Source organism: Myotis lucifugus, unplaced genomic scaffold, assembly GCF_000147115.1.
Source record: "Myotis lucifugus unplaced genomic scaffold, Myoluc2.0 scaffold_210, whole genome shotgun sequence".
Classification (NCBI taxonomy): domain Eukaryota; kingdom Metazoa; phylum Chordata; class Mammalia; order Chiroptera; family Vespertilionidae; genus Myotis; species Myotis lucifugus.
Window position 1 is genome coordinate 1,025,649 of NW_005871258.1, and position 19,597 is coordinate 1,045,245.

General features: G+C 39.8%; 1 protein-coding gene across 12 annotated transcripts in view; it reads right to left on the bottom strand.

Moving 5' to 3' along the window:
• Window positions 1–19,597, bottom strand: part of LOC102419227 (testis-specific gene 10 protein-like) — a 142,529-nt gene that overhangs the window by 80,109 nt on the left and 42,823 nt on the right. For 11 of the 12 annotated variants that reach the window (XM_023761507.1, XM_023761516.1, XM_023761512.1 and 8 more), the window contains 3 exons: window positions 15,988–16,158; window positions 15,820–15,897; window positions 15,055–15,206 (listed from right to left, as the gene is read on the bottom strand). In XM_023761507.1, the coding sequence (XP_023617275.1) occupies window positions 15,055–15,206; window positions 15,820–15,897; window positions 15,988–16,158 (401 nt within the window). The remainder of the gene's footprint in view (window positions 1–15,054; window positions 15,207–15,819; window positions 15,898–15,987; window positions 16,159–19,597) is intronic. The other variant, XM_023761508.1, reaches the window with a different exon arrangement.

Consider the following 19,597-nt stretch of genomic DNA (forward strand, 5'->3'; position numbering starts at 1 on the left):
GCAGCCGGCCTAGGTGAAGCTGGCCCAGGTCCTGGGTGCCTGTGGCCAGCCAGAGGGAGGGAAGCCTGGGTCCCGGGTGACTGTGACTGGCCGGAGGAGGAACTCCTGGGTCCTGGGTTTGTGGCAAGGCAGAAGCGGTTAGGGGCGATCAGGCCAGCAAGGGAGCTGTTAGGGGCAATCAGGTAGGCAGGCAGAGGTCATTAGGGGCAATCAGGAAGGCATAGGTGGTTAGGGGTGATCAGGCAGGCAGACAGGCAAGCGGTTAGGAGCCAGCAATCCAGGATTTCGAGAGGCAGTCAGACATCCCCTGAGGGGTCCTGGATTGGAGAGGGTGCAGCTGGAGAGGGTGAAGGCTGGGCTGAGGGATAATATATAAAATCTTCCTCCATCACCAGGCCTCCGGGATAATATATAAAATCTTAGACTAAACAAACATCAAGGAAAAATCTGAACACACTCTGGCTGGTGTGGCTCAGTTGGTTGAGTGTTGTCCTGTGCACTGAAAGGTCCCCTGTTCTATTCCCAGTTAGGTCACATGCCCAAGTTGTGGGTTTGATCACTGGACAGGGTGTGTGTGGGAGGCCACCAATAGGTATTTTTCTCTCACATCAATGTTTCTCTCTCTCCCCCTCTCCCTTTATCTCTCTCTCTAAAAGCATTAAAAAAAATCTGAACACTAACATTAAGAGAACTTAAGTCCTGGGCAGAACAAATTATAAATCTGTGTCTATTATGACAATTATAGTGGGGGAGAGTAGAAAGATTTAAAGGAAGAAAATATTTTTACACACAAACTAATAAAAGTGATACCTTGGGAAAACATATGTTCACAGGCAAAAATTATAAGACATTTGAGAAGTCCAGCCACTTAAAGCAAACACAAAAAAACCGACTCACCGATTAAAGAATCCAACTGTAGCAGATATATTGGAGTAAATAAATAAATAATATTAAATTAGACTAGTAAATACATTAAAAGGAGAAGATATGAAAAAGAACCAAGGGAAAAAACATATAACAAATGTGAGAAATCTAGTAGTTGAAATTTAAAAAAAATACATGATGTAAATAGCTGAATATATAAAATACTGCTGAGAGTAATTTTTGAAGACCTAAATAAATGGGGAGATATTATGTGGACTAAAAAGCTCTATATATTCACCAACAATTTTTCCAAAACTGACATATAGATTCAACTTAATTTAATCAAAATCCCAACATTTTGTAAATAAATGATTCTAATAAAGATGATTCCAAAATTTATATGGAAATGTGCAGTACCTACAAGCAGCTCAAACAACTTTAAAATGGAATAAAGTTGGAGGACTTAGTATCTGATTTCAAGACTTTTTATGAAGCTTCAATTATCAAGACAAAGTGATACTAACATAACATGGAAAAATATATCAATGGAATAGAATAGAGCTCAGAAACAGACTCACACATATATGGTCAATTAAATTTTCAGGTACCAAGGCAATTCAATGGGTTAATGGGATAATCTTAACAAATAAGAAACAATGGCTATCCTATATAACTAGAGGCCCGGTGTACGAAATTCATGCAGTGGGGGGGAGGGGAGGGTGTCCCTTAGCCCAGCCTGCACCCTCTCCAATCTCCAATCTGGGACCCCTTGGGGGATGTCCGACTGCTGGTTTAGACCCAATCCCTGGCCTAAACTGGCAGTCGGACATCCCTCTCACAATCCGAGACTGCTGGCTCCTAACCGCTTCTGCCTGCCAGCCTGATCACCCCCTAACCACTCCCCTGCCAGCTGATCTATGCCTAACTGCCCCCTGCTGGCCCAGTCACCCCTAACTGCCCTCCCCTGCCAGCCTGGTCACCCCCAACTTGCCCTCCCCTGCAGGCCTGGTTGCCCCCAACTGCCCTCCCCTGCCGGCCTGATCACCCACAACTGCCCTCCCTGGCCGGCCATCTTGTGGCTGTGGGTACCACCATCTTTGAGGGTGTGGCAGTCAATTAGTAAATTCCCTCCTTATTGGCTGTGGGCACTGCCATCTTTGAGGGCATGCAGTAAATTAGCATATCCCCGCCTTATTGGGTGTGGGAGTTGCCATATATGAGGGCGGGGCAGTCAATTAGCATATTCCCTCTTTATTAGATTACTAGAGGCCCAATGCATAAAAATTTGCGCACTCGGGGGGGGGGGGGGTCCTTCAGTCCAGCCTGGGCCTTCTTGCAGTCTGGGACCCCTCCGGGGAAGAACCCCTGCTGGCTTAAGCTCGCTCCCCAGGGGATTTGGGCCCAAACAGGGGAGTCAGACATCCCTCTGGCAGCCCGGGAGCCCCCGGGGGGAAGGCCCCTTGCCAATGGGGAGCAGGCCTAAACTGCAGTCTGACATCCTTAGTGCTGCTGAGGAGGCGGGAGAGGCTCCCACCACCACCGCTGTACTGGCAGCCATCAGCCTGGCTTGTGGCTGAGCAGAGCTCCCTTTGTGGGAGCGCACTGACCACCAGAGGGCAGCTCCTGCATTGAGCGTCTGCCCCCTGGTGGTCAGTGTGTGTCATAGTGACCAGTCATTCCCAGTCGTTCTGCGTTAGGGTAAGTTTGCATATTACCCTTTTATTATATAGGATAGAGGCCTGGTGCATGGGTGGGGGCCAGCTGGTTTGCCCTGAAGGGTGTCCCGGATCAGGGTGAGGGTCCCGCTGGGGTGCCTGGCCAGCCTGGGTGAGGGGCTGATGGCTGTTTGCAGCTGGTCACACCCCCTTCAGGGTGGGGGTCCCTACTGGGGTGCCTGGCCAGTCTGGGTGAGGAGCTGATGGCTGTTTGCAGGCTGGTCAAGCCCCCCCCCCCCCAGTGGGGACCCTCACCCCATGGAGGTTTGGGCAGCCTCGGTGTGGGGGCTGATGGCTGTTTTCAGGCTTGCCACACCCCCTTTAGGGTGGGGGGTCCCCACTGGGTTGCCTGGCCAGTCTGGGTGAGGGACTGAGGGCCGTTTTCAGGCTGGTGAAGCCCCCCCTCCGGTGATGGAAGCTCCAGGCCTCTTTTTTTTTTAAATTCTGGGGTTTATTTACCTTCTATAATTGAAACTTTGTTGCCTTGAGTGGAGCTCAGAGCTGGGCCGCAGCAGGCGGGAAGCTTGGCTTCCTCCATCACTGGAGCAACCAATCCTCCTGCTCGCTCCAGCTCCGTGGCTGCCGGCCACCATCTTGGTTGGGTTAATTTGCATACAGCCGCTCTGATTGGCTGGTGGGTGTGGCTTAAGGCGTAGCGAAGGTACAGTCAATTTGCATGTTTGTATTTTATTAGATTAGATCCTATCTAATAAAGAGGATTCCCAAATTGACCATCACTCTGCCACAAAGATGATGTCGCCCACAGCAGAGGCGGAGGTTTCTGTAACACAAGATGGCTGCACCCACAGCGGAGGCCAAGTTCCCGTAACGAGCCTTAACGAGCAATCAGCAGGGACCTGAGGCTGCGCCCTCCCCGTGCCCCCGTGGGACTTGACAGGGGACCTCAGGCCACGCCCCCTGCCCGAGCACTGGGCCAGGGGACCTGAGGCCATACCCTCCGCCCCAGTGCCAGGCCGGGGGAACTGAGGCCGCGCTCCCCCCACCTGGTGGGGCTTGATGGGGACTTCAAGGTGCACCCCACCGCCCCAATGCTGGGCTGGAGTACCTCAGGCCACTCCCCTTGCCCTGAACTGGGAGACCTCAGGCTACATCTCCCACCCAGCAGGGCTTGGCAGGGGATCTCAGGCCATGTTCCCCACCTGGCGGGGCTTGACGGGGGACCTCAAGTCGTGCCCCCCGCCCAGGCCCGGGCTGGGGTACCTCAGGCTGTGCCCCCTGCCCCAGCGCCAGGCCCGGGCACCTGAGGCTGCACCCCCTGCACAGATGGGCTTGACAAGGGTGGGACTGGCAGGGTCTGGATCTAGCCCAATGGAGGGGGTTGGCCGGGTCTGAGTCTCATGCGATTTTGAGGCGCACATGGATGGGCAGAGACTTGACTCTGGGTTCCATGGTGTGCCCCAGAGTCTGACAGGAGCAAGATTTTCATATACATTTTACTAATTTGCTTTCATGTCTGACATTTCTATTATAAAGGGCAAATAGCAATATTAAAATATTTCCTCTAATTAATCCCCTTTTAATGTGCACGAATTTTGTGCACTGGGCCACTAGTCCACACATAAAAACAAAACTTTTAATCTCATACCTTACACCAACCATGTCAAACTCGTGGCCAGCGGGCCACATGACAAGGTATGCAGCCTGCTGGTCGTGAGTTTGATATGCTTGCCTTACATGAAAATTACTTTAGGAAAGGATCATAGACCTAAATGCAAAAGTTAAAACTATAAAACTTTTAGAACAAAACAGCAAAAAATTTTAGTGACCTTAGGTTTGGCAAAGAATTCTTAAATAGAACATGAAAAGCATGCTATAAATAAAACTAATTTCAATAAATTGTACCTCACCAAAATTAAAAACCTTTGTTCATCAATAGTATACACTGGAAGTATATATTTTCAAAACATGTATCTGACAAAGAATTTGTAATTAGAACATATAAAGGACTTTTATAAGTTAATGATAAAAAAAATAAACAATCCAATTAAGAATGGACAATATTTGAACAGATACTTCATAAAATTAGATCTATAGGTGGCAAAGAAGTAAATGAATGCATGCTCAACATTACTGATTACTAGAAAAAAGCAAATTAAACCCAAAATATAATACTAAACACCCACTCTAATTCTAGTATCACTAAAATTAAAAATGCACTGCTGGTGGGAATATAAAATGGCAAAACCATTTTTGAAAACAGTTTTTAATTCCTTCAAAAGTTAAAATAGATCCAGCATATGACTCAGCAGTTCAAATCCTGGGTATTTACCCAAAAGAAATGAAAGCATGTAAATACAAAGAGACTTGTATTTGCAGTTCTATTTGTTATAGCCAAAACCTGAAAATAAATCAAATGTCCATTTGGTATCCTATATAATAAAAGTCTAATATGCTAAGTGTCCAGTTGTTCAGTCATCCATTCAACCAATGAAAGTGTAATATGCTAATGATATGCTAAGGCCACTCAACTGCTCATTATCACGTGCACTAACCACCATGGGGCAGTTGACCAGTCAACCAGTCGCTATGACGTGCACTGACCACCAGGGGGCAGACGCTCCAACCAGTAGGTTACCTTGCTGCCGGGGTCCTGCCAATTGGGACTGAGCGAGATGGACCAAACATGCCCTGGAGCCCTCCCAGGGTTCCTCCCCAACTGGCCAACTTCCCGCATCTCTGCAACCTTCTTGCAATCAGGGACCCCTCACAGGATGTCGGAGAGCCAGTTTCGGCCCGATCCCACAGGCCAAGCCGAGGGACCCCACTGGTGCATGAATTTGTGCACTGGCCTCTAGAATCAATATAATGCAATATGACTCAAAAAATGAATCAGCTACTAAAACACATAACAACATGAATTAATCAATCTGAAGGTAATTTGCTCTATGAAAGTAGATCAACAGAAGAGTACATAGTATACAATTCCATTTAGATAGAATTCTAGAAAACCCAAGATAATAAAAAAAGAAAGCAGATCAGTGGCTGCCTGAGTAACGGTGGCAGGTGGTGGCTGCATAAGGAAAGGATTACAAAGGAAACATTTGATTACAAAGGAAGCATATATGTAATTACATTATACTGATTATAGGGATAATTTGATGGGTATACTAATATACATATGTCAAAGTTTATTAAATTGTACCTTTTAAACATATGCAGTTAAGTTACATATCGTATATCAATTATACATTAATAAATTTGTAAAAAATAAACAAGAAAACTATGCTAATATCTAAATAATATATACCCCCAAATAATAGGTATAAAAATGGGGAGATTAAAATACTGTAAGAAATAAAAAAAATAACCAATTTTCCTATGGCAGCAGAGAACTAAGTAGGCAGCACTCTGGCTGACTAAGAACCTATTAGCAGAGCCAGCACTGTGCCCCTGGGTCACGGAAGCAAGGCAATAAAGAGTTACATTGGTGCTACCACAGAAGCTTATTTGGCTCTTGTGGAGAGCTGTTCTGGACAACGGAGACCAATAGCCTGTACACTACCATGGACTGTTACAGGAGCCTACCTAGTCACCTAATCCAGCATGCATCTGAGAAAAAAATCACTGCCTGCAGGATAGCATAATAAATCAACAATAAGAAAAAGTTGCCCTGACCAGTTGGCTCAGTTGGTTGGAGCATTTTGTACACCAAAGGTTTGCAGGTTTAATTTTGGTCAGGGCACATACTTAGGTTGTGGATTAAATCCCTGGTCAGGGTATGTACTTAGGTTGCAGGTTTGATCCCTAATCTCACATCAGTATTTCTCTCCCTCTCTTTTCCCCCCTTCCTCTCTCTCTAAAATCAATATATGTGGATTTTAAAACAATTTAAATAAAATTTTGAAAATGTGGTGAAATTTAACTATAATCCAACTGAAGAATCACTTCAAATGCCCTATAACATTATTTTTACAGCTTTTTCTTATAAAACAGCACTGTTTAGGAAGAAAGTTTATTTAAGCAGTATAAAAACACAAATAATGAGTATTGGTTTTGAAACCCTAGGGATTTTGTTCTTTATCAGCAATGAAGTGAAAAGCTGTGAAAATCAATGGATGCATTTCTTTTTGGCTGATTTGGCCTGGAATACTCAATTTAGAGATATTGAAATCTAGACATGTGTTGAACTATGTCAGGACTCAACTTCTAATCATTAGAATTTACGCATGGAATCAAACTTATAATTTTCTTATCAAATGAAAAAATGGAGAGCCGGAACAACAGTATTTTAACTATATTGAATGTAGTTGGATTATACAGCTCCTAAGTCTCTCTGTAATTCTTGTTTTTTGTATATATAAATAGAAAACCTATGATAAATGTGGGTGCATTATAAAAGACAAGTTATTGATCTTAAAAATAAATTTATAGCTGACTTCTCAGCAAAAATAATGAAAGTCAGAAGATAATGGAAGGATATTTTTAAAATGTTAAAATGAAAATAACCCCAAACCTTTCAAATTTTCTACCTACTGAAATATCCTTTATATCAATAAGACTGCAATAGAGGTGGTAGAAATACTCAGCTTTAGATACATTTTGAAGATAGGATCAATTGGATTGGATATGAGTGTATAAAAATACAGGTTTCAGGCCAAGTATATGAATGGAGTTTCTGTTTACTGAGATGGGAAGACTGAACGACAGCAGATTTTCGTGCACTAGAGGGAAAAGGATATGGAGAGCAGAAATGTTAAGTTTGAAATGTCTATTAGATATCATAGTGAAGATGAAAAGGAGATAGTTGGACATTCAAATTTGAAGTCCACAGAGAATTCTTGGCTATAAAGATACATTTTGAGAATCAAGAATAAATACATGAGGCTGGATGAGATCACTGAGGGATGAGTACAGATACAAAAGAGGAGAGAAGAACTCCTCTCAAACACTACGTTCAGGGACACTCTACGATTTGGAGGTTGTGGACAGGAGGAGGAAATAGCAGAAGAGACTGATATAGGACAGCCAAAGAAATAAAAACAAAAAATCAAATGAGCGTGATATGTCAGAAGCCAAATGAAGTAAGTTTTTAAATCAGCACAACTGATCAAATGTTGCAGATAGGTCAAAGAAAATGAAGATCGAGGATTGTCCACTGCATTGAGCAACATGAAAGCAAATTTTCCTTTTAAAACAGTTTTGATAGAATGGTGGGGAGAAAGGCAGATTACAGTAGGTCTAAGTGCAAACAAAAAGTGAGACATTGGAACCAAAAGTTTAGACAACTCTTTCCATGAAATTCCTGTAAACAAGCCACAAAATTTAGTATAATTATAGAATATTTAAATAACATGGTTAAAAATCTGAACTAAGGGATAAATATAAAAAATTATACCTGACTATTTCCTAATTTATAATTTCTAAAGTATACACAGATCATTACCAAAAAATTGACCATAAAAGAAGAGGACAACAAATTACAGAAATCGGAAATCTAACAATGTGTTCTGAAAAACAATGTAATTAAGCAAGAAATCGACCACAAAAAGATAAAAATTTGTTACTTTTTTTTTAATATTTAAAATCCCACATATAAATAACCAATGAACCAAATAAGAAGTCATAATGGAAATTAGAAAATATTTTATAAAGAAAGAAGTATATAAGATATGTAGGATACATTCAAAGAAGTATATTGAGGGAATTTTAGGGCCTTAAATATGTATATGAGAAAAAAGAAAGCCCGAAAAGTAATAATGTAAGCATTCATCTGAAGAAATTAGAAAAAAATAGATATAAATGAAAATAGAAAAAAATAATAAAAAACAAAAAGTTAATGAAATAATAAAACAAACAATAAGGAGATCACCAAAGCAAAAAGTTGGTCCATTGAAAAGCCTACTTAAAAAAACAGACTGGAGGTGCAGCCACTATGGAGAACAGTATGGAGTTTCCTCAAAAAACTGAAAATGGAACTCCCATTTGATTCAGTGATCCCACTTCTAGGAATATATCCCAGGAAACTAGAAACGCCAATCAGAAAGGATATATGCACCCCTATGTTCATAACAGCACAATTTACCATAGCTAAGATTTGGAAACAGCCTAAGTGCCCCTCGGCAGATGAGTAGATTAAAATACTGTGGTACATCTACACAATGAATGTGGTAAAAAAGAAGGAATTCTTACCATTTTTAGCAGCATGGATGGAACTGGAGAGCATTATGCTAAGCGAAATAAGCCAGTCAGAGAAAGATAAATATCACATGATCTCACTCATTTGTGAAATATAATGAACAACATGAACTGACGAACAAAAACAGATCCAGAGACAGAGAAGCATCGATCAGACCATCAAACCTCAGAAGGAAGGTAGGGGAGGGCAGAGGTAAGAAGGCGGGATCAACCAGAGGACTTGTATGCATGCATATAAGCCTAACCAATGGACACAGACATCAGTGGGGTGAAGGCATGAGGGGGGGGGTGAAGGGGTAATGGAAGGGGGAGGGGGAAGGATACATATGTAATACCTTAATCAATAAAGAAAAAAACGGAAAAAAAATAATCATTTCTGCAAAACTCAAAAAAAACTTACTAGAAAAAGGAAAACACTACAGATTCTGTGATATTGGAATGCTGAAAGGATATGGTAAACAACATTATTCTAAAAATGTTTTCTAATTTTGAGAAAATGGACACATGCATCAAAAAACACATAGTTAATGACATAAAAAGAAATGTCTAACTGTTCCTTTTTCCATTAAATAAATAAAATCTTCCTCAAAGAGAAAGTTCAGACTCAAATGACTTCACTGCTAAGTACTAATACTCAAATATTATATAGATTGTTCCAGGTATTGAAAGAAAACAAAATGAATTGGAAAGATTATCATAAGCTTTACATTATTTGATACCAAATGCTAATTTTAAAAACCCCAATAAGGCAAATCGTGGGCCAATTTCAATTATAAAAATAGGTGTAAATATATAAATATTAGTTAACTGAGACCAGAAATCTATAAAAATTATAACATACCCTAACTGATTTGACAAGGGACATTCCTGAAAACATACACACACAAAAAAATCAAAATAAAAAAAAATCATTAATTTAGGAATAGAATGAAACTTCTTCAACCTGATAGAAGTCATCTATGAAAGATGTATAGCTAACACCTCACTAACTACTGAGAGTCTGAATGCTTTCCCCTTAGATGTGAAAATACTCAAGAAAGTCCACTTTATTTCTATTCAACAATGTACTTGATGTTCTAGCCAGTGAAATAGGGAAGAAAAAGAACAAAAGACATGCAGATTGAACAAGTAAAACTGTCTTTATTTGCAGATGACCAATTGACTATGTAGAAAACTAAACAGAATCTACAAAAAGGTCACTAGAACTAACATGTAAATTTAGCAAGGGTGTAGAATACCAGATAAATATTCTATATAATAAAAGGCTAATATGCAAATTGACCAAACAGTGGAACAACCTGTTGCTATGACGTGCACTGACCACCAGGGGGAAGACACTCAACCCAGGAGCTGTCCGGTGGTGGTCAGTGCGCTCCCACAGGGAGAGTGCCTCTCAACGAAAGCTGGGCTCACAGCTGGCGAGCACAGTGGTAGTGGTGGGAGCCTCTCCTGCCTCTGAGGCAGCCCTAAGGATGTCCGACAGTCGGCTCAGTCTTGCTCCCCGTGGAGAGCGGGCCTAAGCCATCAGTCGGACATCCCCTGAGGGCTCCCGGACTGTGAGAGGGTGCAGGCCAGGCTAAGTGACCCCCCTGAGGGCAAAAATTTCGTGCACTAGGCCTCTAATATAAAAATAAATTGTAAAACTTCTGGTTACAGCCCTGATATGTACAGAGCTTAGAAGATGTCATTCCCGTTGTTAGAAGAAGAAAAAGATGACTAAACTGAAAATCAAAGACTTTTTGTGAAAACATCAGGATAGTGAGGTGCAGAATGTGTTGGCACCCTACAATATGAGAAGAAAGGCAAATCCAGAGTCACAACTGAGGTATGCTCACCTGGAGCAGAAGCCTCTTAAATCATAATTGATTAAAACATTTAAATGATAGTGATCATGCATTACTAGAAGCTGAGTGTGCAATAACATGAGAGTGAGAAGATCCTAGGGGCCACATACTTCAGGGTGTTTACATCCAGGAACCCCATTTGGTTCTCCCAGTGAAGATCTGAAAAAGCATCCCTTGTGCCTCTGACAGAGAAAGAGGGATTATTATAAAATATGCCCAGAGCCTTCCCCATAATAAGGCTTACTCTTCAAGTGAAAAGACTTTACCAGAGCTTATCCCAGCTGGGGAAGGACATTCCTCCTACTTTACTACCTCTAGCCTCCTGGTTTCACATAAGTAGATTAAAAAATTATCAAAGTTAAACCATTGGAAAACACAGGTAATAATAGACCCAGAGATAAAGATACACTAAAAGACTGAGATTTACTAGTAAGTATATGACTGTGGAATATGTTCCCTCCCCCTCTCCTAACCAGCACACTACCAGAAGACAAGGATAATCACTGTGAATTACAACAGAGAGCTGCAGGTATGAGGAATGTAGTAACTCTAGTATCCTCACAATTTTTTGTAAATCTAAAGTGTTCTAAAATACAAAGTTTATTTTAAAAACAATTGTATTTTCATATTCAAAAATAGACCATCTGAAAGTGAAATTTTAAATTCCATTTACAACAACATAAAAAAATAGGAAATACTTAGGGAAAAATATGACCCCAAAAAGCTTAAGACTTGTACACTAAAAATAATAAGATAACCTATGGCCGTGGTCGGCAAACTGTGGCTCGCAAGCCACATGTGGCTCTTTGGCCCCTTCCACAAAATACCACGTGCGGGCGCGCGTACAGTGCGATTGAAACTTCGTGGCCCATGCCCAGAAGTCGGTTTTCAGCCTGGGCGAGTCTATTTTGAAGAAGTACTGTTGATATTTGGCTCTGTTGACTAATGAGTTTGCCGACCACTGACCTATGGGAAATTAAAGATCTAAGGAAAAGAAAAGACATGCTGTGTTCATGAATGGAAACACTTGATATTCTTTAGATGTCATTTCCCCAATTTCAATCAAATTCCAAATCAGGCTGTTTTTATATGTATGAAGCTAATTAAAATGCAAAGTAACTACAATAGCTAAAAGAACTTTGAGAAAGAACAAAGTTGGAGGACCAGCATGACCTAATTTGAAGGCTTAAAACAGAGTAATCAGGAGTGTTGTATTTGGCATCAAGATATATAAATATGTTCATCAAACAAAACAGACAACCAAGAAACAAACCTACACATATATGGACAACTGACTTTCTACAAAGGTGGAAAACAATTCCATGTAGAAAGGATAGTTTTTCAACTAAATATCCATATGCAAAAAAGTAAACTTTGATGTATATCTAGTACTATACACAAAAAGTAACTTGAAGTGGATCACAGATGTAAATGTAAGAAATAAAACTACAAAACTGCTACAAGAAAACATGGGAGAAAATCTCAGTTACCTTAGGCTTAATGATTTCTTTAAAAGAACACAGAAAGCTAGAAATGAATTTCTGAAAATCAATAAATTTTATTTAATCAAGAACATATACTCCTTAAAAGACACTGTTAAGAAAATAAAAAGACAAGCCAGAGACTGGGAAAAATATTTGCAGAACACATACCTGACAAAGGACCAAAAATCTTTCACGACTTACTAATGATATAAATAACTCAAAGTTTGCAAAAGATTTAAACAGATACTAAGGAAAGAAAGTATATATATATAGCCCATAAGCACATGAACAGATGCATGAAATCATTAGTCATTAGGAAAGCAAATTAACCACAATACATACCTATTAGAATAGCTAACATTAGATTCCGCACACCAAGTGTTGGTGAGGATATGGAACAACTGGAACACTGATACACTGGTGGTGCAAATGTAAAATAAAATAGTGCAACCACTTTGGAAAAAAGTTTACAGATTCTTCCAAAGTTAAACAAATATCCATCACATGAGTTAATCACTCTATCTACTCTTCAGTATTTATCCAAGAGAAATAAAAGCATTTGTCCATACAAAGACTCACAGAAGAACATTCAAAACAATTATATTTGTTTAGCCCAAACAGCAAACAACGAAAATGTCTATGTGGTATATCCATACAATGGAATACTATTCTGTGACAAATAGAAATAAGCTCTTTATTGTAAATCTCAGAATAGTTAGGGTGTGTAAAAGTAGCCTGACAAAAGAATGTATACTCTGTGATTTCATTTATATAACATTTAAAAAAATACAAACAAGTTCTTATGATGGACAGCAAATCAGTGGTTGCCTAGGGATTATCAAGGTAGGGTGAGGTTATAGAAGGGTATGAGGAAACTTTTGGGAGTGCTGGCTAGGGCTACTATCCTAATTGTGGGATCATTTTAAAGGTACATAAAGATGTCAAATCTGACGAAATTTCAATATCAGTAAAACAAATGTACACCAAAAAAATCTCCAATTACACATCTATCTGTTAGAATCTATTCATATATATAAAAGCCTAAGGGACCAGTCGACCAGTCACTATGACCACAAGAGGGCAGATGCTTAATTCAGGAGCTGCTCCATGGTGGTCAGCGGTTCCACAGTGGGAATGTCTCTCAACTCACTGACGGGCACCAGACGCCAGGCTCATGGCTGGCGAACGCTGCTGAGCCTCTCCTGCTCGGGACTAACTGGGCACGAGCCAGCGGCAGGCACAGCAGGGCTAGGTGACTGGGGGCAGCGTGGCGCCCGGCCTGGGCTTGGCTCCTCCCCGACCACCTGCCGCAGCCCAATCCCCACAGGCCACGCTGAGGGACCCCACGCTCCGGGCCTCTAGTATTTTAATAACCTACTAAAGCTGAAACCGGTTTGGCTCAGTGGATAGAGCGTCGGCCTGCGGACTGAAAGGTCCCAGGTTCGATTCCGGTCAAGGGCATGTACCTGGGTTGCGAGCACATCCCCAGTAGGAGATGTGCCGGAGGCAGCTGATCGATGTTTCTCTCTCATCGATGTTTCTAACTCTCTATCTCTCTCCCTCCCTCTCTGTAAAAAATCAATAAAATATATTTTTTTAAAAAATAATCTACTAAAATGTTTTCAAAGAACTTCTAATGACTTGGGAAAATGCTTATGGTCTACAATTGAGTGAAATTCCTTAAATATATAACTTAATATACGAGGTCAATTACATCGAAAGGTTATGTACACACAGGTAAAAATATATCTGGTTAGAAACAGATGTAGATTACTAAAAGTCTTCCCTGGGGTATGGACTAATGGGTGATTTAAATTTTCTTTACACTTCTCTCTATTTCCCAAGGTTTTCTTTGTTGATGCTGTTTTATTTTATTATCATTTTTAAAATAAGTTTTCATTGATTTTTAGAGGGAGAAAAAGACAGAGGAATAGCAACATCGATGAGAGAGGAACATTATTGATTGGCTGCCTCCTGCATGCCCTCTACTGTGGATCAATTCCGTAACTGGGGCATGTACACTGACTGGGAATCGAACCTGGGACATCTTGGTTCCTGGATTGACACTCAATCACTGAGCCACACCGGCTGGGCTTGATTATTATTTTTATTTTACCTGAGATTGCAAATGTCTTTTTATGCAGGAAATTAAAGAAAAAGTGAAGGGAAGAATTTGAGTGATTATCTATCCAGACAACTGATTCCAACATAGGCATCACAGACCCTTAAAAGATCACAGAGAAGACTCTGGGAGCTCTTACATGAACCAAGTATTATCTGTAACTTAGTAATTTGTTTCACACTCACATGAACTATTATTTTTTCAAATAGATCCCCTGAAATTCAACCTTACTGAATCTGTACAACCTCTATTTTCCACATCAATAGGTACCAAAAGTAAAAAACAAAACAAAAACCTACTAGCATAGAGGTCCTCAAAAATTAATTCCCTTCTATTTATTGCCTGCAGGCTGCTTTACTGGAATGTCTTCTGCTGATGCACCGTATGTAGGATGGGCTAAGCAGTGTCATTCACATTCAGTTAATAAGTTCCATTACATGTTCCTATTTCTCTGCTATGACTTTTCCTTTATTCTAAGCTGCTTTCAAACCTGTGCTGTGAGTGTTCTTACACTGTTCAGACCCCAGAACATAATTTGAGTTATAAAGGTAAATTAGTAATCAAATGCTAAAGTGAAAATTGCACTGTGCCCAGAATGGCTTTGTAAAAGCTATTTTAGTTAAACATTCAGGCTTTCTCCTTATGTGAGCTGAGATTACTAAGTTTGAGTCTGGTTAGGTGTGGCATTACCAATCTGCGCTTGATCATGGGGAAATCATTTAATGTATGCTGAGACTTCTACAACTGCTTCGTAATAATCTTCCCCTCAATTAAAGTCAACAAATAACTTAATTACCATTATAAAATATACTACAAAAAGCAGAGTCATTAATAATAAACCATTCGTTGTTCAAAGGCATTTAGTTTACCTCAAAGAATTATTCTCTGCTTTTTGCCTGCCAAGTTCACTTTCGGTATCCATTGCCTTTCTTGCTAGTGATTTCATTTCTTTCTCCACAGTGGTTATGGTCTCCTTCATCAAAGTCATATTTGACATTTGCTCCATACGTTCATCATCAAGCTACACAAGTAGAATGACAAGATTACTGCTCCCCTATCTACTGCATTTTTTACTCATTATAAAAACATAGTACAGATGAATTTATAAATGCATACAATTAAATTTGCTAACAGAAAGTCAAATTCCATTAATTCTGTTTATATAGTCATAATATTTCAAATATAGCATCTCAAATCCTTCATTAATAAAAAAGGTGATGCCTCACATTTAAATTCAGTTTACATATATTTTTCTCATTCGTTTTCATTTCACCATCATTTTCTCTACTCTAGCTACTCTTTAGGTAAGATAATCCAGTTTCCCTGTATCTGGAAATGTTCTCTTTAATGAAATACAGAGATGAAAATTGTGCTAAAATCCCTGAGAACGCATCCCTGATGTTTTTTTTAAAGCCATTTTGCAACCTAACGTGAAAAATATTATACTCACATTTTGAAAGGAATATAGATATATATATTGTAAAATATATATATTGTAAACTTCACCTTCAGTATTTTAGGATTAGAAACCCTATCACAGAAAAATAAAAGAACCTCTCTGGACATAGTAAAAAAGGAAAAGGGAAAGTCACTGACAGTTTATGGCCAAAAGTACAAAAGTAACTTTTCTTTACATTATGAACTGTACACTCCAGCTCCTCTATCCTCTGTTCCAAGTGAGCTTTCTCATTAAATGCTGTCTCTTGAGCAATCTGGTTAAAAAAACAAAAACAAAACAAAGCACTTTCAATGTCACTGTGTCGTGTTTCACAAATGTTCACATAGATAAAATTCTCTCAAACCTTTAGCCTTTCCCTCAGACTATCTCGTTCTGTGGTCATTCTTCGTAAATCAGTGAAGGCTACATCTCTTTCAGTCTCCACCCGCCGGAGGATGGCATGTGCAGTTGTTGATTTAGGAGACTTACAGCTCTTCATCATTTCTCGGCGAAGCCGGGCAATTTCTTCCTTCGCCTATTTTTTAAATACATAGACAGACTCCTGTTTAACAAGCTTTAGAACAGACATAAAATAGCTATTTACATCCAGCCAGTTATAATCCAAACATATTATCAACAGCTATGGAGAATACTTGTATAATTGTGACTTTATCCAAATAAATGCAAATGATGCCCCCCAAATAAGAATGGTATATACAAATAGAAATTTGGTATATAATATCTTTGCCCAAAAATTTTAAAAATTAATTTGGGGGCAGTCAATACAAGATAAATTATACCATATATATGGTATATTCCATCCATGTTGTGATATAAACATGAATTCAGCACAATTCAGGTAGAATAAATATTATCATAGTGTTACAGTCTTTTTCTACATAAATGTATATGCCATAGTCATGAACTAGATACCTTTACCTTGACAGAAAGGCCCACCAATCTTTAATGACAACCCAATATACTCTCTACATGCTATTCAACCATCCTTGGTTCTAAATCTATTCTATGCCTTCAGATGATTTCATATCCTACTTTGGCGTTTAAGCACGTATCTTCCTTCCTCTCTATTGTAATCACTATCTATTCAGTTAGTCTCCAAGTCTCAGAGGAAAATATGTTACTTCCCAATTTCCATAGCTAAGCCTTCACCAGAATCCTGGACCTCATCTCCTGAAGTGTCTTCTAAGATATCCCTGACTCAACTATAATCATTTCCTCTCACTTTGAGTAGCACTCTCTGCACTGGCTCTTTCTCCCCTGCCTTCAACCATGCACAGGGCTCCCATATCTTGAAAACCTGGCACTTAATCCTGTTGTGCCCATTTACCTTTGACTCTCCTTTGTTTTAGTGTCTGTACCATGGCCTGTTCCTTACTACCCACTTTCTCACCCCACTGTAACCTGGCTTCCACAAGCACTATTTGCAGAACTTCAACTAATGACCTCACCAAATCTAATGGCCTTTTCTTGTTTTTTGTTTTTGATACTTTGGCAACATTTGACATTGTTTTCAACTCCCTCCTTGATATTTCTCTCTCCCTTGGTCTTATAATATTGTTCTGCCTTCGTTTCCTGTCTTCTTTCTCTTTCCAATCCAATAAAACTTCCCCCAATCCTCTATTTACAGCTTTCTCATTCAGAGACCTCATCTACTCTGAAAGCCCAAAACTCACCTCTAGGCAGATGATTTCTAAACAGAAATATTCATCCCACATTTCTTACTGCCTGATGGCCATTCCTACCAGAATGTACTCCATCTGTCTGAACAAAACACATCTTTTCTATCAAATCACCAATGACTTCCCTATTTCTTTTTCTATTACCACATTTCTTCAGTCATTCAAAACAGAACTTCAGACATTTCCATTCTCCCTCCTTTTGGCTCTAATCAAATCTGGTCAAGTCTTCCTTGATGGCATCCTAGCTTAGTCCCTTAATGCCTCATGTATGGACTACTACAACGGCCTTCTAAAGAGTCCATGGATTTTCTCTCTCCAGTTCTTTTGAAGGAGAAATCTACATATATAAAAGGCTAATATGCAAAGTGTCCCCTTGGGAATTAGACTGGGAGACTGAGAGTTGGATCGCTCGCTATGGCGTGCACTGATCACCAGGGGATCGGGGGAGGTGGTGGTTGTGGGGCAAAGAATGAAAGAAGGTCCTGGCTGGCAGCCAGAAGACCCCGATTGGCCCTGATTGCTGGCTAGGCCTAGGGAACCTACCTGTGCACAAATTTTGTGCACCAGGCCTGTAATTATTATATTAAAAGATAATATATAATGCAAAAAATTAAATCAGACCACCAACTTACACCATACACAAAAATAAATCCTAGAAGAAACCATTGGCAGCAAAATCTCAGGTATCTCATAGCAATATGTATATGGATACATCTCCTAGGACAATGAAAACTAAAGAAAAAATAAACAAATGGGACTACATCAAAATAAAAAGCTTCTATACTGCAAAATAAACCATCAACAAAATAATAAGAGAGCCCACTTCATGGGAGAACATACTTGCTAATGAAACATCTGATAAGGGATTAACTTCCAAAATGTATAGGGAACTCATACAACTTAACAAAAAGAAGACAAATAATCCAATTAAAAAAATGGGCAAAGGAACTAAATAGACACTTCTCCAAAGCGGACATACAGAAGGCCAAAAGGCATATGAAAAAATGCTTAAAGTCACTAATCAACTGAAAGATGCAAATTAAAACGACAATAAGGTATCACCTCACACCTGTTAGAATGGCTATCATCAACAAATCAACAAATGACAAGTGTTGGCAAGGATGTGGAAAAAAAGGAATTCTTGTGCGTTGTTGGTAGGAATGCAAACTAGTCCAGCTTCTGTGGAAAACAGTTTTTGAGTTTCCTCAAAAATTAAAAGTGGAACTTTCCATTTCCATCCAGTCATTCTATTTCTAAGAGTATATCCCAAGATTTCAGAAACACTCATCAGAAAGAATATATGCACCCCTATGTTCATAGCAGCACAATTTACAATAGCTAAGATTTAGAAACAGCATAAGTGCCCATCAGCAGATGACTGGATTAAAACTGCGGTACATCTATTCAATAGAATACTATGCAGCTGTGAAAAAAAAGAACTCTTATCATTTGCAACAGCATGGATGGACCATGAGAGCATTAGGCTAAGCGAAATAAGCCAGTCAGAGACAGATAAATATCACATGATCTCACTCATATATGGAATCTAATTAACAACATAAACTGATGAACTAAAATAGACCCAGAGATATAGAAACATCAAACAGACTGTCAAACCTCAGAGGGAAAGCAGGGGAGGATGAGGTGGGGGGGAAGAGATCAAACAATGAAATCATATGCCATATGCATATATGCATAACCATAAACACAGACAATAGGGTGGTGAAGGCCTGGGGAAGAATAGGGGTGTGGGGGAAAAGGGGGTGGGAGAGGTCAATGGGGGAAAAAGGGGACATATGTAATACTTTCAAAAATAAAGATTTTTTTTAAAAAAGATAATATATAAAGATTGTACATGAGATAAATGAGACAATATAGAATTCTTAGCAGGTTAAAATTTTTAAAATGTGGCTTTAGTCATATTTCTTTTTTTAAATTTTCATTATTGATTACGGTATTACTTATGTGTCCTTACCCCCCCCCCCATTGCCCCCACACGCGCTCATGCCCTTACCCTCCTGGTGTCTGTGTCCATTGGTTAGGCTTATATGCATGCATACAAGTCCTTTGGTTGATCTCTCGCCCTTACCCCCACCCTCCCCTACCTTCCCTCTGAGGTTTGATTGTCTGATTGAGGCTTCTCTGTCTCTGGGTCTGTTTTTGTTCATCAGTTTATGTTGTTCATTATATTCCATAAATGGGTGCGATCATGTGCTATTTATCTTTCTCTGACTGACTTATTTCACTTAGTATAATGCTCTCCAGTTCCATCCA